The 22860-nt window shown below is 34.1% G+C and overlaps 2 protein-coding genes across 8 annotated transcripts; one reads left to right on the top strand and one right to left on the bottom strand.

Moving 5' to 3' along the window:
- Positions 1-4931: 4931 nt before the first annotated feature.
- On the top strand, positions 4932-9853 carry LOC111989542 (uncharacterized). 6 transcript variants are annotated; one of them, XM_065764661.1, is made up of 3 exons: positions 4932-5208; positions 7474-8428; positions 8595-8825. In XM_065764661.1, exons 2-3 carry the CDS (start codon positions 7501-7503, stop codon positions 8708-8710), a joined length of 1044 nt encoding a protein of 347 aa, XP_065620733.1. In that variant the 5' UTR covers positions 4932-5208; positions 7474-7500; the 3' UTR covers positions 8711-8825. The 6 variants fall into 6 exon arrangements, with proteins under 6 accessions (XP_065620733.1, XP_065620734.1, XP_065620736.1 ...); XM_065764662.1 differs by having other exon boundaries at positions 4933-5208; positions 8664-8825; XM_065764664.1 differs by having other exon boundaries at positions 4933-5208; positions 8627-8771.
- Positions 9854-11330: 1477 nt separating this feature from the next.
- Positions 11331-22860, bottom strand: LOC111989526 (oxysterol-binding protein-related protein 1C). Of its 2 annotated transcripts, XM_024021321.2 has the most exons (10): positions 21995-22860; positions 20953-21309; positions 18264-18366; positions 16880-17328; positions 15874-16029; positions 14773-14940; positions 14559-14699; positions 13544-13774; positions 13097-13210; positions 11331-11739 (listed from the first exon to the last, which is right to left on the bottom strand). In XM_024021321.2, exons 1-10 carry the CDS (start codon positions 22460-22462, stop codon positions 11572-11574), a joined length of 2355 nt encoding a protein of 784 aa, XP_023877089.1. In that variant the 5' UTR covers positions 22463-22860; the 3' UTR covers positions 11331-11571. The 2 variants fall into 2 exon arrangements, with proteins under 2 accessions (XP_023877089.1, XP_065620732.1); XM_065764660.1 differs by lacking the exons at positions 20953-21309; positions 21995-22860 and adding an exon at positions 19219-19442.

Below are 22860 nucleotides of genomic sequence, written 5' to 3'. Positions count from 1 at the left end.
CCAATTTTAATTCCCCCAAATTGGAGAGATTTGGAGGGGGAGTAGAGTACATAAACTATTGACCAAGTAAATTACCTAATTTACCCTTATTATATTAACAAAATTACACAAGGGGAATGACTAATTACTCCCTTCCCCCTTACTAATTTTAAAAACATCCAAATAAGGTGGAGGTGAATCATTCTCCTCTACTCTCCTCCCCACTACTCCCCTTCCCTCTACTCCCCTCTACTCTCCTCCCCACTACTCCCCTTCCCTCTACTCCCCTCTACTCTCCTCCCTCTCTAAACTTCCAAACAAGCCATAAGAGAAGCTTTAGAGAGAAGACTTTTGCTAGCAGAGAGAAACGCTCGTATAAATATATTTGTTTGAATTTTGAAACCTATGTCATTTAATCATTATTACCCAACAACTTTTATCATTTTTAATCAACGTATTGACTCTTTTTTTCTTTTTTAACGGGGTTTGAATACCTTGACTTAGATTTTCTAAAAAAGGAAAAAAAAAATTAACAGAAAAGAAGAATAGGGAAAGGAAGAGAAATTAAATCATTTTCGCTATTTGAATAGCATGATAGAAAAGGAAATGAACTAAATTTGTTAAGAAATTTATCATTTGGGTCCACATTTTTCCCATCCTCCTTCAAACCAAACATAGGGTTAGAATTATCCCTTTCTCTTTTTTTTGTTGGAGAAACAACTTAGAAATAGAATATTTTTTTAATGAGAAGAAGAAATAAAAATTAGGTGAAAACACCACTTTGGTTCTTACATTTTGGGATAATAATCAATTTGGTCACTAAATTTTGGTAGCAGTCAATTTGGTCCTTGTTATTTTCAACTTGCAACCAATTTGGTCCCTACCGTTAACTTGCTAACGGAAAATATCTACGTGGTAAACGGTTTGCATTGTTGGCGCACACGTGGCTATAATAATAATTTAAATTCAAATAGTTAAACATAAAAAAAGCCACCTAAGCATTTTAATGAAAATGAAAAGGCCATGTCAAATAATAAAAAATTGAAAAAATTAATTGAAAAAAAAAAATCAAATAAAATGAATTAAAAGAAAAAAGAATCAATTTTTTTTCTTTTCTTTTTTTATTCATTCACTTTCTTATCTACCAAACACTAACTCAGCAAGCAACACAGTAATCTGAAAACTTTGAAGCTTTATCAGTGCTTCAGTCCGCTCATTATCAGAGCGAATAGTTTGAAAACTTTGAAGCTTTATTTGTACTTCGGCGATTGGGATAAGCTAAAGGAATGAACACCGTGCTTGAGAATTGTTCATCTTTTGAAAACCCTTGAATTGTTCAGATTTGAGAGTCCAAACAACTGTTATTGTGATTGGAGGAGTGGGTTTGTTGTTGCAACAATGAGATTTGTATAATATTAAACCTAAGTTGAGCTTTATAACACTTATATGATCATAACACGGATGCTTCTTGTTGGATCTGTGTATAGTTTTGATAACTGTGTGAATGTGTGATTTGTGCCTTGTTTCTTGCTTGCTGGGTATTGTGTTTGGTAGTTAAGAAAGTGCAAGAATATAAAAGAAAAGAAAAAAATTGAAGTTTATTAAAAATCCATTTTCTTTGATTTTTTTTTCATTCAATAATTTTTTCAAAATATTTTATCCAATGTGGCCTTTTTTTTCTTTTATTTGGCTTTTTTTAATGTTTAATTATTTGATTTTATATTATTATTATAGCCACATGTACACAATAATGTAAACCGTCTGTAACGTAGACATTTTCAATTAAAAAGTTAATGGTAAAGAAAAAATTGGTTACAAATTAAAAATAATAAGGATCAAATTAACAGCTACTAAAATATAAAAATTAAATTAACTATGTGCCCAAAATATAAAGACCGAAATAATGTTTTTGCCATAAAATTACCCTGAGCGGCCAATTGGCCATATTTTGTAAGGTTGCTTCCGATAAATTAATGAAAATGAAAAAGGATAGTGGCAGACCTAGAAGCAGACCCTACCTAGCCTTCGGTTTTCCAACACGTGCCACGTGTTCAGTCAAACCTTTTTTTTTTGAAAAAATAAAAAAATAAAAAAAATAAGGGACTCGCGTGTAGTAGTCATTGTCTCACGCTCCATGGTACAGTTGGGTAAGCCCATAGGTACCACCAGCTCGAACTGGAACTCGGAAACTCCGAACTCACACACACCCCAGGCTCTATTGGTTTCTGGGACTTCCAGAAATTGCAATTACAGTCTTCGTGAGAACTCGAACCTGGAATGTGGTGAAGTCTCAGCAGTCACCAACAAGTTGTACCACACTCACTGGTGGTGTGTTCAGTCAACACCTGATCTAATGAACCAGTACGAAGAACGACAACAATATGGTACAATCTTTTCTAATCTTATCTAAATTTTTTTGAAAATGGGCCCACCATGACAAATGCAGCCCACCTCTTTATATTTTCTATGACCCGTGAATAATGCGGAACCAAAAATCTTTATTTACACTGCACTCCATCATTTTAAAATCATGATTTCACTATTTCAATTGCCAGTATGTCTTTCTAAAAAAAATGCCATTGTGTAGGCCTTGCATTTGCTAAAAATTCATAATCAATTTCAGCATTAAAAACTTACCTTTTCTATTTTATATATTCAATTTTCAAAACACTTTTCCTCAAATTATATATCAAATTATCTATTTTACATTATATTTAATTAAAATATTAAAAAAATTATTTATTTTAATTAATTATTTTTCTTTATACAACAACTACTATCCATTTTCTTCTTTCTCGAAACAAGTAAATTAATAATAAAATCTAAATGAATAATACTAGTGTAAATTTACTGCAACAACTATGTAAGTATGTATTTTTACATAACTTTACATGACCTTATGTGAATGAATTTTGGACTTAGTTGGCTAAAATATGGTTTTTAATTTTTTTTTTTAAATATTATACAAGCTCTCTTAACTTATCTTAACTTTATTCTTAAAAAAAAAAAAAAAAATCTTAACTTATAAAGAGTGTGTTAACTATCATTACTCAACATAAAAATGGCTAAAAATTATCAAAAAAGAAAAAAAAAGAAAAAATGAAAGAGAAATGGCTAAAACAATGCTGCATCTTTCCTTAGCCCTCATTTGAGAGAAGTAAATGGAAATAGAATGAAAAGAAATGAAAAAAAAAAAAAATTAGAATATTCTTCGCCTCCCTTACTTGAAAGTTTTAATGGAAAATTTATTATCTTATTTAGGAGTTTAAGTGAAAAAGAATAGAATGGGTAGAAGGAAAACACTCATTCCTCTCTATTTCCTTAAAACCTCAAATTTTCATTTTTATTGAGAGGAATGAGAGGAAATCGAATTAGATTTAATGAATTTTATACTAAAACTCTCAAAATACGCCTATATATTCAATCATTTATTATAAAATAAAAGTCTAATAATAATATTGTCATAAAATAATTTCGTTTTATTCTCTCTATGTTATTCTAAAATAAGATTACTTACATCCCATTCATTTTCATTCTTTTATTTTAAAATATCCCATTAAAGTTAATTAATTTTATTTCATTCATTTCTAAAATATATATATATATATATTATTTCATGCGTTTCACTTATTTTAATACGTTTTATTCTATTTTATTCTTTTTCATTTTCTTAATATCATTTTCCTTATGAGAAAACATTAGGTCAAGTTGTGGCGTAAAACACTGGTATTACGCCATCCAATAGCCCTTTGCCACATCACCCATCACTTAAATTCCTAACAGAGAAAGAGAAACAAAATGATTTCCAAAAAAAAAAAAAAAAGCTCTCGCCGTTTTCCTCTGCTTCGCCATGCTGTGTCCTCTGTTGTGACCACGAAACACTCTAAAGTATGTTTGGTTGCCAAGAAACCGAAAACCAAAAACGAAAAAGAAAAAGAAAAAGAAAAAGAAAATCCTATCTTTTTCTAGTTTTACTCAAGAGGATGGGATAAAACCCAACAACAGTAATAACAACAATAATAATACTAAAAAAACACAACAATTCAACACAATAGACTTAAAATTCTTCACTTAATTTCCCACCCACATCTTCAATTTTCTTTTCCTCAAGTTTTCTCAGCAACCAAAAAAAAAAAAAGAAAGACAGTGAAATCAATAAAGACCCACAATTTTTTTCAGTACCCAAAAGAGAAAAGAAAGAGAAAAACTCAAAAAGGGTAGGAAAGGAAGGCTAAAAAACCAATGAAGCAGTTGAGTTTGATGTTGGCTTAGGTGCGTTCAGCGAAGAGCTCAGCGCTTTCAAGGTTTTGCTTGATGGCCTAGGAGTAGAGCTCGGCCGCGAGCTCGCAGTGGTCGTCGATGTAGGCCTCCTTGGCCTTAATTTCCAGATCGTATGCCATGGATGGCTTGCACACAGAGAGAGCGAGAGAGAGAGAGATAGGAAGATACAGAGGAAAGGAAAAGTCTAGAGAAAGAGGAAAGAAAAACAGCGTGATTTTTATTTTTTATTTTTTGAAATCGTTCTGTTTTTAAGTGATGGGTGACGTGGCAAAAGGCTATTAGATGGCGTAAAACAAGTGTTTTACGCCACAGACTTACCTAATATTTTCTCTTTCCTTATTAGAGATTAAATTCTATAAGGATGGGGTGTAAAACCTATGTTTTATACCATCCAATAAGTGATTGCCACATTAGCATTTTATTTAAAATTTATTAAAATTCAATACATTCTATCATACCTAATAACATCTCAATAGATTCCTAATTTGATTGGATTTATATATAGGTATTAGAATTGATTTAGTATGATTGTGTTTATTCTTAAATATGTGATAAGATGATGTGGCATGTTAGGATTGGAGGGGTAAAACATGAGTTTTACACCACATTCTTATAAAATTTAATCTCTCCTTATTATTACACGCAAGGCTTTAAGTACAAAGTACAAACCGACTGACAAAGAAGGAAAAAAAAAATGATAACTGAAAAACAAAGACAAAGCATTCAGCTAAAAAAAAAAAAAACAAAGACAAAGCCAATAGATATGCGTGTTGTTGTGTCAGCTTCTACCTCGGTCCTAAATTCTTTTCTGGATCTCAATCCTTCAAAACCAGTGCAGTTTTGTACCCCATAGCTTCAAATTCATCCAGATCGATGTGTGCCCACTTGTCCATCTACATCAAACTTTATTTATAATCCAATTCAATCTCTCCCTCTCTACGTCTCTTGGTTTGTTCTGTGTCTTATCTTTGTTAATTTCTTCTTCTTCTTTTTTCTTTCTTTTTAAAGTATGTGTACAACTATACATTTATCTCTTAGCTATTATGGGATTATTTTTTTCCTTAGCTTATCAGGTTGTTGCACGTGTTGTTTTAGCTTCTATGTGTGTGTGTTTTGTTGGGTTGCTTGAATTTTGCATTGGATTGATTTCAATTCTATGAATAGTCTCTCTTTTTTTTTTTTTTTTGGGCTGTTCTAGGTTTTGGTTGTTTTGGGTCTTTTCAGGTAGCAATAATGTTTATAACATCAGTCGTGTTCTCTATTAGACATTAGGATCTGGGTGAATTTGGTCACTTTTTGAATTGCTAATATTTTTTATTGAGTTTTAATCGGGTGTTCACGCTTGGAATGGTGATATGAGGTGTGCTTGGTGGCAGCTTTAGTGATATGGGTTCTGATTAAACTTTCATCTTTACTGAACTTTTATGTTGCATTCTTATACTCTTATATAACCTTGTTGGTATGTATTCTTTGAGCCATTTTACTCGGGATAGAGGTTCCTTTAACAAGAAACTATCATGCTTTCTGTGCGGAAGACAGTAGGAATCCTTGTGTATAAAAATGTAATTTTGACTTAAACCAATTGGAAGGATCATAAAAAGTCATTTGCTTTAATTACAATCCATGAGTTGTGATTTTTGGTTGTGTTAATGTCTGATTTAATAATTACATTGGGGTTTGTATCGACAAGAGGCTTATGCCAATGGAGCTTTTTTTTTCTTTTTCTTTTTTTTCCAAGGAAATAGACTTCAATTTCTCTGTATCTTATGGGTTGGCCAAACTCTTTGATGTCATATCATTCTCAAGCAAACAGTATCCCCTTTTTCAAGGGTTGGCTAATTCTATGATAGTTAATTTTCTTCTCTGGGAATAAGTTGTTAAGTGATTTAGTCTTACATTGTCAATGTGAATGTTCAACCCTCAGTTAGCTCATGGTATCTAATAAAGAGTATCTTGTACGGTATTTTTTGTATGCTTCAAAGGGAAAATACTGGTTCTTAGCATCTTTCAGTTCTAGTTATGAATCTTCACTCATCTGAAGTCCTGCTCGTGACTTTTCTCATGATGTCCTTTGAAGCTGATTTTTAGTAAATACTAGCATGTGCTTTTCACTGACCATGCATGCAACTATTTCGATTTTTTTAAAGCATGTTTCTCTATTTGCTTTGGTAAAACTGTAATGACATAATTAAGCTTGTCCCTCACACTTATGTTGCTCTTAAATTTGTCTAGTTTCTGCCGATAGACTGTAGCTCAAATGACACTTTTTCCTTCCACAATAATGGGATGGAGGGTGAGATTGTTAGTTTGAGGCTTATTGTGTCTGTGACTGTGTGTAACTTACCAACAAAAAAAGTAGCTTAAAAAGTAGCTTCTTTTCAAAAGGTTAAAAGTTAGATTATTTAAAATTAAGCTAAGCTAAAAAAATAGCATGGGATCCACAAATAGTACATAAAATAAGCAAAAACTAAGTAGAGAAACTTGTCTCTACCAAGGTGGTAAAAACTTTATGGATATTTTCCTATTTTCTCAATTTCACCCTGTTACCATGAAGACTTATCTACTCTAATATGGCCAGAATTTTTAGAAAAGGTGGAACTTTCGCACGTATTCTTAGCTACTTATCAGTCTGATGTTAATGAAGGCATGGTCAAAAGCATCTAGCTTGGTCTGACAATTGTCCTAACTGAAAAACTTTATGGATATTTTCCTATTTTCTCAATTTCACCCTGTTACCATGAAGACTTATCTACTCTAAGATGGCCAGAATTTGTAGAAAAGGTGGAACATTTGCACATATTCTTAGCTACTCATCACTATGTTAATCTAGGCATGGTCGAAAGCATCTAGTTTGATCTGACAATTGTCCTCTTATAGAGTAAAATCTTTTCCCATGTCCTAAAACCTCACATTTTTCTTTGAAGTTTAGAACCTCATCTTGTGTACTTCTGCATTCTAATTGTTTTTTTTTTTTTTTTTTTCACTTATATATAATTCTTTTGGGATTAGGGCTATTGGAGAAGTGGGATTATATTTCTGTTCACTATATCTGAAACATGTATGCTAGTGCATTTTGTCAAATTATGTTTGTGTTCTGTTCTTATCAAGGAAGATGCTGCTTTTAAATGTCTTTACATGGCGGAAGGATTATATATTTACACTCCTATTAAAATTATTGTTTCAAAAATGTTAACAAATTCTAGTTTTTTGCAGTAAAATGTGTCGAAGAATAGGAAAGTGATGGCAGCAGCAGCAAGAGCTGTGTGGCAGAGAACAGCCAATCAGTGTTTTGTCCAAGAAGATGCCAAAAGAACTCCCAAGTTAGGTTGCTGCCAGTCATCTTCAACAACCAAACAGGTTGATGCTGGACCTACCAATGCAGCAGATGGGGCAGATCATCCTGCCTTAGGTTTTATGCCCTGTGACAGGAATCCTTCACTTTCCAATCCACCCATTGACACAAGATGGTGGCTCCAATTGCAACCTAGCTATGGATACCAAAAGCAAAAGGGTGTAACATATGAACAGTTAAAGGCATTGGAGGCAGAAGTGGAAACCTTAAGAGCTGGCACTCTAAATTTAATAGCTAAGTTTGATGAGGTCCACCTGCAAAATGGAGACATTATTCCAGCTGATGATTGCAAGAACTGTGAGTCTTCTCTTGAACAATATGGACTCTCTGCTGTTTGTATGAATAAAGCTTCTGACGTCAGAAAGCAGGAGGAAAATGCTCTATATAGTAAGAATGCTGAGGAATATCTTGAGCCAATGGGGATGAAAAAATATGAACTTGTGGATATGTATCCTGTTAATTGGCCAGTTTCCAAACCAGCCAATCAATTTTGCTTAGATCCAGAATCTCCATGGATTGGGGGGTCGAAGACTGAGCTGTGGTGGCGGACAACAGATAAAGACGAATTAGCGTCCCTGGTCATGGAGACTATATTGAGAATTGTGATCTTCCACCACCTTAGAAAAAGTCTTTCAGGAGACACCCATATGCTCATATTGGGTGCTCTGACCATGATGAATCATTGGCATCATCTTTTGATTGGAAGGCCCAAACTGGTCATGTACAGGGCTGTCCCAACTTTGGGAAAACATATGGACATCAAGGGGTTTCATCTGAACAAGGGTATTCAGATATTGGTTCTGGCAAGTCATTCAGGTATTTGTTTAGATTACAGTCATTTTACTCTGGGATGATATCATCTGGTTGTTATATATCTTATAATGGATATTAGAAATCGTATAACGTTGATTTTGTTTGTGTGTGTGCATATTAAGTCATATACATTAGCTTAGATTTTTGTTGGGACTTGCACTTTTAAAAGTAGTTCATGTACAAACCACAAGGATATCACAGAGATACCGCAACAACCTGAATCTGACCCTGGCCTCAGCTGATGGAAGCACTCAGCCATTCTCAAACACGGGCAAGGGAAGCTGAGAAGGCAGCAAAGCAAGCTTTTACTGAGAAGGAGCACATTCTAAACCTTTTCTTCAGACAAGCCTCTCAACTTTTTGCCTATAAACAGTGGTTCCAATTGCTGCAGTTAGAAACCCTTTATATCCAGATTAAGAATAATGAAAAGTCAATTTCCTCTCTCCTCCCTGAGTCTTTCCACGAATTAATTACAAACGTCGAAACCACTGGCAGAGCTCGCAGAAGGCCACCAAGAGGAAAAGAGTCAAGCGAGGGCAACCCAGATATGATATCACAAGGTATGCTGTTGCTTTTGCATTGGGGTTGAGTCTTGTTGGTGCTGGGTTGCTGCTGGGATGGACTGTAGGGTGGATGTTCCCTCTTTTTCTAGAGTACATGTTTTTTTTTACCAAAACCCTGTTTCTTGTGAACATTGATTTAAAGGGATGTGTCTGCTTCAAATTAATTTTTTATGCATGTAGTTTCTTAGATTCTTAGTTGTCTAATGTAAATTAATTCCATGTGTACAAATGTGTGATGAGATACATGTATATATTGGAGGGGAGTGTTCTGAACGAGATACATCTCATTAGAAATGTTTCTTTGATAATCTTTTGTATTTTTTTTTAATCAGTTTAACTAACACAATTTTTTCTTTTTTAATTTTAATTCTTTCTTTCCCTAACAAAATCTCTGGTTGTTTCCAATTGATGGTGGGTGTCCGTTATGCCTTGCAGGTGGTTTAAGAGACACACAGTTATGAAGAATTGTGGGTACCTGGTTTTTTCGATGAGGAATTGAAAGGGAAACTCTCTGGGTGACTTTCGTATCTCCATTCCATTCGAATGGGAAAAACTTTGTGATAAACGAAAGCCGTGGCAGTTGCTTTAAGAACAAATAGAAGTATATGGCTTAACGTGGTTATGGACTTATCGGGGATTTTGTGTTTGCTTCATTTGTTAAAACTTATAGTCAAGGGTCTATGGCCCAGCTAGGTTAAGGATTGAATTAACTAAAGGTTTCGGTTCCTGTAGTACTACAATATGTAATCTTTGTAATGAAATAGGCCTAGTTTACTCATGGGCTAAAAAATTAGAGTTGTAAAATAATAATGGCCGCATAACATCGGGGCCTAGGGTCTGGTCATGATGCCAAACCACTTCCAAATGGATCCACACAGCATAAGTCCCCATTATCCGCAACAAACATGACATCACGACACTCAAAGATCAACAGACCCAAAAAAACAAAAGGTTTTGTTTTTAACCATTTAGTGATGTGGACAAGGGCTCTTAAAATATTTTATTCGGGAATCCATTTACTTTTGTTGTCGAGTTTTCCAAAAACTGTTTTTGGAAAGTGAAAAGTAGGAATTCCTACATGTGGCTTACGTATTCATTTCAGACTGGTCTAATATCTGGAATTTGATTTTGCTATTGGATACTGGCATATCATTTTTAACCATTGGACCAGCTATTAAAACAGAAAGAGCTAAGAATAACAATGGCTTTTTAGTACTGCTGTGGAGGGATTTATGTTTTCCCCTTTTAGCCAAATGTAGGAGGGAATCGTTGGAGCGTTCGAAGCAGGGTCACCAACACAATTTTTTCTCTACATTACTCTGAAATCAAAAGCATACAAACCGAAGAACGCTCGAAACATCGCTATGAAAGTAAAACCCAAAGAATTCCTAAGCTGCCGCTGGCATGAGAAGATAAGCACTATATATATATATATATATTAATGTAATGCCTGAACCTAGGACTGGGCAGAATCAAAGAGGACTAAGGATTGATTTTGCACCCACAATCAGGTAATTTTGGCAAAGAAGTAAGGTATACTGGAAAGAGAACAAAAAAGTTCTTTCCATACAACTATATTGCCATCATAGTACATCAAATAATTTGTTTTATTGATTTTCACCTGATTCTAGCACAATCTCTCTTAAAACGATATAGGATTAAACTTCACTTCTTAATAGATCTAGACTTTATTGCTAAATCAAGTTTAGATTTTAAATATAACGGCTATCATATGGTGTGTCACACACACTTCACTGACATGGAATGCTTTAACTGATAACCTAATGAGATCCATAACTAACACTGCATATTTTTAAAACCAATGCAAAGCCTAATTTCTATTTTCCAGTTCTCAAGGTGGAGAGCTTCATCAAATGACAAATACCTTATCAGATTGTCACCTGGTAAATATTAAAAAAATAAAAATAAAAACACACGCAATTACTGTACATCTGGAAATTATAAAAAAAACCATAGGAAATGCTACCAGACATATTTCTGCCATTAGTTTTCACATTCAAGCATTCTTCTTACAAGGTTCGGTGTTTCAAATTACGTCACAAAAGTCACAAAAGCTCCAAACGCTTGAAGTGAAATATTATAGGGACTGGAGTTTGAGTAGAATGAATAAATACCGTTTCCGAGATTTTAAAAAAAAAAATTTCCCCATATGGTACTGGCTGTCAAAAGGAACATCAACACAGTTAGGATGCTACACCACACTCGATAGGTGTTGCGCCATTCTAGATTACTTCCACAAATTCAATCTCCAACTGGAGTTCTAGAAATGCTGCCTATGAATTGTATCAACAGTTATATGAATTCTCATTCTAAGTCAGTGATTTGCTAAATCAACCCAACTGTTGTGATATTCCTCTTACACCAAGATCATGCCAATATCTTCAGTACACAATGGAAGGACACAGATGGGAAAAAATTTTCTATTATTTCCTTTAACCATATTTCATCTAATTTACTTTACATGCATGTCATGGGACACCTCAACTGCTGCTAAGGCAGTAATATGCCACCCATCAGAAAAATGAGAAAGAATAGAGAAACTAAGAGAACAACAATTTGAACTTACTCAGATAACTGATCAGATGGGATTTGGCCAAAGATATCAGGACATGATACCCATTTTCCCTGTTCTCTGGCTTCCCAATACCCACCACTATAGCGGTATGTATCACTTCCTTTATCTTTCGCAAACCACCGTGGTTTCCAACCCTGCTCTTGCATCTTTCGAGCCTGAATCACAATTGAAACAATGTCCCTTCAATTACAATCAAAGCCAAGACTTATTCTAAAGCATTTAAGATAATGAACATGAGATATACTAATCTAAAAGCCTAGGGTGTAACACTTGGTCATTGCCAAGGTGCCTGAGCAGTGGCCAAGTTTGTCACATATACACTCAATACAAAGCTTTGCATTAATCACAAATTTTATAGAAACTTCATGTATAAAGGAAACATTAAAATAAATATGTGTGTGTGTGCACATAGGCAAGTCTGAACTTACAAACTTTGTGCAATTGCATTGTCCATTAGAGCTAATAGGCAAAATATAATATATTTTGGGTGTATTAAGTTATTTCGATTAATATTTTATGAATTTTTAAAAAATATTTTTTAAGAATTTAATATACTATTTGAGAAATGTGCGGTTTCAATCAGGCACACGCTTGAATTTTGGGCTTAGGCTTCAAGAAGCTTGTTCACTTAAATACGTTTGATATTTTTACCAACACTGTTCACATGATGGATTCCAACAAACTGAGTATCTTTTATCAGCTTCCAAATTCTCTGCACTTTGCAACTGATGAGTAAGGACATTCTTCAATTTGTTACTGTATGAAAATGGTTTTGAGTATCTAAAAGTCTCCATGATGAGCAAAACCTTTTTTTGTCAATTTAGCCAATTGAATGAGAATGTTACTGGGTGACCAATAACTATCTGACTTGTCTGTAAGGCCTTTTTTCAGGCCTGAGAACCTTAAAGAATGAATTGTCTTGTGCTATTGTGAGATTTTATGGTTTCCTGACTAATACCAAGGCTCAGTTGCTATTATTAAATTAGATAATTTGACAAATACTACTCTCTACAAGTGGAGTTAATAAAATGAAACATTAAGGGTATGTTTGGTAACTGTTTTTTCCCCTTATTTTATGTTTTCAAAAACAATTTTCTATTTTTGAGACTAAAAAACTTGTTTGGTAACCCAAATTGGACAGAAAACAAAAATTGTTCTCAAAACTCAATTTGTAAAGAAAACTGAAAATATGCAAAAGACTACTTTCAGTTTCTAAATTTCAAAAGTCAATGAAAACACGCATTTAATTTAATGAACCTGTTTTTGAGCAAAAAAAAAAAAAATGTAATGAACCCATCTCATTTAATGAGTTAGCATTAGAGTTCAAACCCTAGTAACAACATATTTTAGTTTTTTTTTTTTTTCTTCAAAAAACAATTTTTTTAATTTCAGCTAACCAAATATGTTTTTGATTTCAAAGATACAAGAAAATTGTTTTTTTCTTTATATTCCCAAAAACAAGTTTTTGAAAATAGAAAACAAAAACTGTTACCAAACATAACCTAAGTTTACCTGTCGTTGTCGCTGCTCTAGCCGCAACTTCTCTGAATTTGCCATTTCATACTCTCCATTCTCCAAATACCTTTGGTCAGGTCTTAGCCTTGAATCTGTTGGTGGCAATTTTCCCTGAATATGCATGTCATGTACACTTAAGATAAATATAAATATCGCAACAAATTACAAAAGAAGTTGGAGGGTATCTTGAAAGCACACTGAAGTGAAATTATACCATTTACATTTAACAATTTTAGGATTCCAGGGAATCACTATTATTTTACATAATTATAAGCTTTTCTAGGAATCTCTTTAGCATGTACACCCCCCCACCCCCCAAAAAAAAAAAAAAAAAAAAAAATGCAATGGAAACTAAATCAATTGACTTTCCTTTTTCCATACCACCAATTAAATGAAGAAGATTTACATCAAATTGGAAACTTCGGGAAATAATGAAAAAAATACCTTCAGTCCAGGGGTGAGCTCATTCAATGTGATGCCAAAGCGTGTTAAATTATATCTAGTGGGAAATTGGGGAGGTCTGCTTCGCTTCCAGATCAGATGCGCATCTGACAAAGACTCAAATCCTTTTCCTTTACCAGAAGAGTCTCCATTCACATAATACATACTTTCATCCCATTTTCCATGAAGAGTTGCCACTGTTTTTCCATTCCTATCTTGAACCATACCATGTACCTGAAAGAACAATCATTTTTTTGTATTAGCCGATAATGCTACTGACAACAGTTCTAGTGGGTACAAACACCATGACCACAGCAATGAACTTGAAATTGAATCATCCAATAACGTCCTAAAATTCCATGAAATTGGCAATGATCGCTTGCTTAAATACAGAGTCCAATAGTAAGTTGGAATCCAATTGATCATACACAATGGTCAACTGCATTCTAGAGAAAGACCATGAGGAATGGCCACAAACCATTAGTTATTTCCCAGCAGGAAGAAAAATACCACAAATAGTTATTATTTCTCTATGTCTTCATATACTCTCTGCTGTATCTTCAAACAACATACCCCTGGATAATAATCCTCATTTTTCCAACTCAAACATTTTACAACATATAGCAACATAAACCAGGAAAGGAAAAGGAGTGTATTAAACACAAGTACCAGAGTAGATACAATGCATCAAAGCAAGAAGCAACAATATTAACATTTATTTATAATTTAGAGGACTAAGCCTTTGGCCATGGCGCATGCTAGCTACTTTGCTTCAAAGAAACTTCCACCAAATACAGAAGATACTTGGAATAAGATGTACAAGATTGTTAATAGTGAATCCCATTACATCCTGTAAGGAGTGTGACTTAACTTCAAATGACCAGATATTTATTAAGACTTGACCTAGCAAAGGAATATTTTGCAACAATTGCAAAGGAATAAAGAGATATTGTACATTCTTTTGTAAGAGACCTACAAGTTTATATCACCCATGAAAATTTGAGACTAAAGGGTGCACCTGATGAGGATTTCGGTCAATGATAGACTGTTCCTTGAATTTGAGCTTGCATGAGTACTCACGATTTCCCTGTATACGCATTGTACCATAATGATCGCAATACAGCTTTCCCAATATGAGATTGTATATTGATGTTGTGACCTGGCAGAAGAAAGCCCATTTCAAACTCGAACCCAGGATAGAATAAATATCACTCAAACAGTTGGAGAAATACCTTACTCCATTGAAAAACTTCCCCATCATCAAATTCCAGTGTCAAAACACCAACAGGATCAAGCTGAATCGATCGACCCCAAAATTTGCTCTTTAGATTGCTATCTGCCCAGAATTTCCATCCTGTACCCTCACAGTGACATGCTACAATCATAGGATGATGACTAACCTGACACCAAAAGTGAAAGCAACTTAGCAATTTTCATTCCCAATAGCAATTATACACATTTAAAAGGTTTGACCACATAAAGGTCATTTGTTAAAGAATATTGTCTATGAAATGCAGTGACTCATATATCAGTGTCATTTTCTCTCACCCATCTAGTATAATTACGGTAAGGCCAATTTCTCCACCACAAAGGGCCATCATTTAAGTTCTTATTTCAGACTTTTGCCCCATTTGTTCCAGTTTGTCGTAATTGTGCTGAGTTTCTCTTTTTTCCTTTTCCTGATATGAGGTTCATCATTTTTGTTTTGCATCCTCTTTTTCTATTTACATCATATTAGAGTTAGACCATATAGATTCATAGAATTCATGTTAGGGTAAGGTTGTTCAACAACTTTGAATTGTATCAGTAATCATTTTAATTAAATTTTATCATTCAGTAAATTAACCTTTTCTTCTTTCACTAACACATTTTGGCCCCCCACCCCAACCAAAAATAAATAAAAAAGAACCAAAATAATTTAAAAAATTTGTAAAACCAATATACTGGATTGACAACAGTTGTCAGTAAATTTAAAAATACATGGAAAAATCCAAATTTTGCTATATTATTCATTAACTCTGTGAAAAATCTCTATGATTGTGTTTAGGTGACACCATAATTTAGAAAGAATACTTGGTTTGAACAGAAGGGATCACCAAATCGAACCATCCCACTTTAAGCTAGGGTTTGGATTAGATTTACCATCTTAACTCTTACCCAATGTTTGGATGGAGGGAGAGAAGAGGGGAGGTGGCTCCTCTCCCTCCATCACAAACAGACCCTCAAGGTACTGAAAGCAATCATTATTGTTTAAAGTACAGGAATGAATATATTACAAAATGGAGAGACCATATCAATAATGTATTTGAAGTGTCAGGAGTGAAAAATTATACCTTTTCTGAGAAAAAGCGGAGGCCTTTATCTGGATAATCAGCCTCATAGGTTTCCCCTAATAAAGGATTAAACGGTTTGCACATTCTTCCTTCAGTTGAAGAATATCCAGACACAGCAAAAGCAGCCACATTAAGAATCCTCATGAGGCTATTACCCTGCAAAATATTGAGTAAACTAATAGTTAAAGAATGGGAATAGCTGACCAATTAATTAAGGCATCAATCTCTAATTACAGTTTGAAAGTCTTTTTCATACGTATCAAAATTAAACAAAACCACCTAGGAACACACTGTCAGCTTTGTCTAAACAATTTATAGAGTTTCCACCAAATAATTCTCAATTTAATTTAACACCAAATATATCATTCTACCAAGACAGATGGAGAGAGCACCACAGTAGGCAACATAATAAATAAAAGAAAAAAATTAATTAGATACCCAAAATATGGAACTAATCCCATTAGCAATAAAATTAAACAAAATAGCCTTCTATGCTCTACAAATTCAAACAAGCAAAGACAGTTCACAAATTTATCACATCCTCCTAAGCATTTTTAAAATACAGCTTAAGTGCCCACCAGGTGTCCCAAATTCAAAATGAGTGGTATTATTAAATATTTTCCAGAGACTACTAGCAAGAGATGCCACTAGTATTAGGTGTCTTACATACAATTTGACCATGCAAAATTAAAGTGTATTATGGAGAATTAAGTCAAATCACCACAATCACCAAAATAATAAATTCCAGAATATAACCACTTTAAGAAACACACTGGTAGACTCCAAAGTTGAAAGAGAGAAACTCATTTCAAATTATATGTTGCAACAGACTAAACAGAAGTCCATTTAGTGTATAAAAATGTGAAAACCTAAATCATGATTTGTGAGAGTACCTTAAAAAGCATGAGAGCAAGTGATGGAGTAATGTGAAGACATATATAGCAAAAGAAACTTAAAGAAAAAAATAATCAAAAGAAACCCATCAAAATCTTGCTCACATACTTACCCTTTTTCCCCACTCATATGCTCGATCAATGAGATAAGAATATTCCAAATCTTCGAAACATTTTTGCAGAGAAGAGAGAGGCTCATTAAAGTAAACAGGAAGACATATTTTTGTGAGATCCTTTCCAATGTTATCTTTAATCATTGACCAAAGGCTAACACCCTTCTCTTTTTCAACAGGGTCAGGCAATTTCTTACGACGCTTAACATGAGTATAGTTAGTTCCAACAGCTCTCATGGAAGGGTCAATATCATCATCAGATTCAACCACATAAAGACCGTCATCATCTGAAGAGAAAGATGATAGCCGAAAATCTGATCCATTACTTTTGAAAGAGCTGGACGACAGAAAGTCACGAGTGTCAAAAAATGTGTTGTCTTCATCATCTGATTCTTCCTCCGCAGCATCTACTCTTTCAATATCATCTTCAGATTCACTAACACTTGCTTCTAAAAATAAGGAAATTAGGGAGTAAATTACTGTATCATAGCATAGGAGACAAAACTAGAAAAGATAATAAGAAAAAAAAATCACAAAACAATGGGTACTTCTAACCATTTTCAAGTATATAACAACAGAACTAGCGAAGAACGATATTTGTCATGGCATAAAAATTCAAGAAAGAATAGAGGACAAAATATCTAATTTGTTGAGAATAACATACAGAACTTAGTACAGCAGATAAACAATCACAAATCTAGAAACTTAATAAAAATATTTTAGGCAACCCCACCCCCCAAAAAATATAATAAAATAAAAAAGAGTGTTAAAAGTAAAGAATCTAAGGCACAAATATGAAGTGTGTAAACTAACTAATGTTTTAGGTATCCAACCACCACAAGCAAGGGCATGTTAGGATAGGCAAGATAGTTTATGAGCCATACTTGTCCGAACACAAGATTGGCAATCATTTGGTTATGAGTTGAACATGGCAACCACATCAGATGCCATAAGTTTACTGTAAAATCTTGTTCCCATTAGAAGACTAGATGCCATAAGTTTACTGTCAATCTTGTTCCCATTAGAGGAATAGAAAAATCCAAGTAAAAAATCATGTACCGTCCAAAGAAAGGAAGATTTTGTAATGACGTTCAGCACATATTAGCTAATACTGAAAAAGGCAGGCAATCTCATGTCTTCTGACCTTCAATAACATAGCATTACAACATTGTGACACATTTCATTACTTTTTAAAATAACCCAGAAATGCCTCATCCATTTCTGATCAAAGGAGAGGATAATTAGACCAAACTCTAAATGTTAATTCCACACATCAACCAAAAGGCACCAATATTTAATTGTACAATTACCAGATGGTCCAGGTCATATTAACTTACAAAGCTAAAAAACTTGCTAATAAACAGATTATTGCATTTAAACATACCACTGAATTTGTCTTGTCTTAATCTAGAAGAACAACCCCCTTGATCTTGGAACTGTCTTTGGCTCTCATCAACCACCGTATTCTCCAGATCAACCTTCTCTGTCTACATAAAACAATATAACACAGTTTCTTAGCAGGAAAAAAACATTAAAAATTTAAACCTTGTACAAGAAGGGAAATATTCATTCTGTTAAGAACAATCAGATCCAGTAAAGACATTCAAACGGACATAAAATGTGCTCCTTCAAATAAAATTTCAAAAAATCATAACTAATTTAGAGCATTTAATACTAGGAGACTACAGTCTATGAAACAATTTCTAGATAGACAGGATATTTGAACCTTTTAGTGGAAAAGTAATATCCAGATAGACAGGATATTTGAACCTTTTAGTGGAAAAGTAATTGTCAACATGCCACTAACCAAAAATCTGATTGTAACTCAAAGCATCAAGTAGAGCATCCTAGTATAAAATCCTAAACTTCACCCTTAGCTTAAAGCATAAACTGTAAATGCTAGAATATCCTCTATCCTTGATCTGCCACATTAAATTCAAGTACTTCTAGCCCAGCCACATTTGAAATAAACAAGACTGTGAGAACAACCAAAGTTAAACAAACTCCCATGGAGATGCTGGTAAATACACTCTCCATGAAGGAAGGTTTTGCATATCACACCCAAATTTTAACATATATATATATATATATATCAGATGTATATCTAACTAACTGTTTCTGCACTAGAGACAGTCTCTTAAGATTTCCCTTAATTATCACTCACTACAATGCACAGTTATTGCATCTAAACAGAAAAATATGTTGCATTATAGTTTCATTCTTTCCCCCAGAATGCAATAAAGTCAGTAATTCTCTTTTCAATTAACAAATGTAAAAATTAGAAAAATTAGCAAGATAGAAATTAGCAAAATAAGGAGTGACATTGCTGGATGCACTACCACAGCAAAGATAAACTTAAGGACTTGCAGTGATAATTCTCTAAGTTCAAATACTTCCATTACAGAAAAATGGCAAATAATAGAAGATCTATCTTAATGTGAGAGTATTTGATTGACAGACACTAAATAGGATTGGCAAAAAAGGAGTGGTATTGCTGGATGCACAAGCTGATTTAAAATAGGAAGGTAAAAATTTACAGAGATTTCATGAAATCTCTCTAGTTTCTGTTTTTTTTTTTTTTTTTTTTTTTTTTTTTGATAGGTAAGAAAAATCTGTATGAAAAAGAAGCTACTCCATCAAAGAGATGAAGTAAATGAAGGAAAAACCAAATGTAAAAAATCCCTCTAGTTTCAAATAATTCCATAACAGCAAAAAGGCAATTATCAGCAAGTCAAAGCTTAATGTGAGACAGGTAGGAGACTGACAAGCACTACAACACATTACTTAACCTACTATGCACCACGTGATTTCATATGGTGAATATTGAGAGCTTATGTTTAGAGAATATCTGTTTTGGAATAAAACAACATACACTGGGAATTTTTTTTTGGATAAATAAACAACATATTATGGGAATTAAAATACAGAGAAGGCAAGCATGGAAAAGCTACAACTCAAATATTTAATGATCTCAAAAATTCCCAAACCAATCAAATAGCCTACTTTTGGGAATTATATAACAGTAGAGTGACTCACAAAACTTATTCTTTGAAAAGAGAAAAATAAAAACACCCATACATAGGTCAAGTATCTCAATTCTCACCCCCATAAAGCCACAAAATCACAACTGCTCCCCTCACCACAACCAAAGACGCCAGTGTCAAAATTGTTGGTGCTACTTTGCCACAACAACCAGTATGCACCAGTCACCACAGCCACAAAATCTATCACAACAACCAGCAACTACAGCTGTTGCTACCAAAGCAATTACACTTCCATTAAATTCTATTATTTCCCTCAAAACACCAAGACACTAAAAGACTACTTTACTATTGACAATTTCTATCCATATGCTTAAATGCACTGACTGGACCTAAAAATAAAAACATGCTACATAAAGGCATCCATATGAAAGTCTCTATTAGTTAAATTTTGCTTCCTATTTCAGAAAAAAGGAAAAATAAAAAAATAAAATTATTTCCAAGAAAACATATGAACACTTTATTTGGGGCATCAATGAGGAATGACTCTACCATTAACCTGTTTCAACAGCATCTCAGCAGTCTAGAATAAAAGAACACTAACCCGTTAGAAGTAACCCTCAAGAGAAAATTGACAATCTACAAGCAACTCACCACATGAACCTCTCCCAAAAAAAAGAGGAAGTCGTATACATCCACTAGGTATGCTATAGTGTAACAAAGGAACTAAACACACAGGCCTCAACTCAGTAAGAATAACATTTCCACAAACAACCAAATGACCCCACAATAAAAAGGAATGCGTATTGGCTAACATCAAATTGTAATATATCAATTTAATAATTAAAAGAATCATTAATAACAATTATCCTTCATTCAAAATAGTTACACTAGTGTTCAAACAACCACCCCCATCTGCTACTCTATACAAAAGAACAAAGCAATGATAAACTCCCAGCCTCCAAGCAACTTATTTGAGAGGCTTAGAGGCACGGATTTCTATGCATTAGTGGTAGTACTAGTAGGGAAAAAAAATGAAGAAGAATTCTGAATTCGACTGGCATGAAGTTTTCAATATTTCATTACATGTACCTCTAACTGCCGCAGGGTGTCGATGAGGAGCCACTGCTTCTGCTTGAGCAGCACAAGTTGGGTCTGCAGTGCCGAAAACTCGCTCCTCATAATCTGCTCACTGTCTTGGATGGCTGCCTCGCTGACACCCTCTTCCAAAAGCCGTTGTCTCAGCTTCTCAGTTGACACAGTGACGTTGTTGATGGGAGCCATTAGCTCGCTGTTGGACATCCGCGGGAACATGTCCTTCACAGCTTGCAATGCCTCCATCCATGTAATTCGATCTTCACGCGTCTCAGCCCTCAGGTGGAGCCTCTTTGTGCCAGTGAAAATCGAGAATCTTTTGTCATCTGATTTGCTCTCACGAATTGAGGAAACCTGAAATTTACCAATCAAATTGGAAAATTTAAAAACAAAATAAATAAAAAAATAAATAAAAAAATAAAACTCTTTATACAAATACAAAGACTGGATTAAATTTTTAGTCGGAAAAAAAAAAAAGACTGGATTAAATTTAATACTATATTAATTAGGGCTTAAATATTCGAAACCATTAGGGATTAGATCAATCACATTAAATCTTATTTCTTAAAATTAAAATAAACAACAACCTTGAGACTATCACAAAGGAAAAATTATAAGAGAAAATAATTGGACAAATTTAAATAAGAAAGTAAAATAAAATAAAATAAGATAGACTACTATTAATAAAAGGAAAAGAAGAAATTTCTCACAATCAGTATTGACCACTAAATGGATAAAATCCATATATATATATGGAAACAGAAACTGAATCAGAATATTGAAACCAAAGAATTCCTAAAATATACACAATCACATTGAAGCTATCACAAAGGAAGAATTGTAAGAGAATCAAATCAAACAAACTTAAATTAGCAAGTAAAAAAAAAATAAAAGAAATTCATACAGAAACTGAATAAGAATTATTGAAACCGAAAAATTCCTAAAGTATACATATATTTTAGCCAGCAAATTCAAAAAAAGAAATGAAAACAAAATAGCAACCAAAAAAATAGTAACAGTGCGGTTGAGAAAAAAGGACCTTGAGATGAATTTCACCGAAAGGCTTGCGAGGAAGATTTTGTTGAGGCAGCGAGGCTCCATTTCTGTGCCTGGAAATTCTTCGCAAGGACTCTTCGCCGATGACTTTGGATCCTTTCTCTGTTTCTTGGTTAACGACGATCTTATCGGGTCCATGAATCTTGTAGTAAGACAAAACGCCGTCCTGTAAAACAAACCACCGCGGCCTCCATCCTTTACCGTAATTCACCCACTTGTACAGTATTCCGGAGATCCCGTTCCCTACTATGTCGTTTATCTTCATTTCCACCGGCTCACGCGCCTGACTCAGCCGTCCCCCACACTCGCCGTTGTTGTTGTTGTGATCGGATCTGGCTGCCGCGGCAGCCGAAAGATGCGCCATCTGGTGGACTTCCAAATAAGGCAGCGGTGGTGAGGGTTTCGTCGTCGAGTGGTCCGACACGGTGGACACGCAACAGAATGGATGCATAGGAGAATTCCAATTACAATCACAATAATATAAATATATATATATATATTTATTACTATTAAAATGACAGACCGTTGAGATCGTGGCGGCGGAGAAACGGTTTCACGGTGGCGGTTATTTTTATTGATAAGAAAGGAAGGATTATTTTGATTCAGTTTTTAAAAGAAAGAGAAAGAGAAAGAGAAAGAGAGAGAAATGTTTTTGAATTGTGAAGAGAGTGATCAGAGAGAGAAAGAATAAGAAGGTGGTGACTGGAGAAGGAGGGGTCCGGTGAGATGAGTTGGCAGACTTTATCAGAAAATTGTGAATTTAAATATTAAAGAAAAACAGAGAGCAGCGGTCAAGACGCAAATATTGATTTGAAGGGAGTAGTGGTAGTATGATATGGCAGGCACAGG

The sequence above is a fragment of the Quercus suber genome, unplaced genomic scaffold (assembly GCF_002906115.3).
Source record: "Quercus suber isolate HL8 unplaced genomic scaffold, Cork oak 2.0 scaffold_576, whole genome shotgun sequence".
In the NCBI taxonomy this organism is placed as follows: domain Eukaryota; kingdom Viridiplantae; phylum Streptophyta; class Magnoliopsida; order Fagales; family Fagaceae; genus Quercus; species Quercus suber.
The sequence above is the reverse complement of the archived record's forward strand: the minus strand, read 5'-3'. Positions and strand labels throughout refer to the sequence as shown.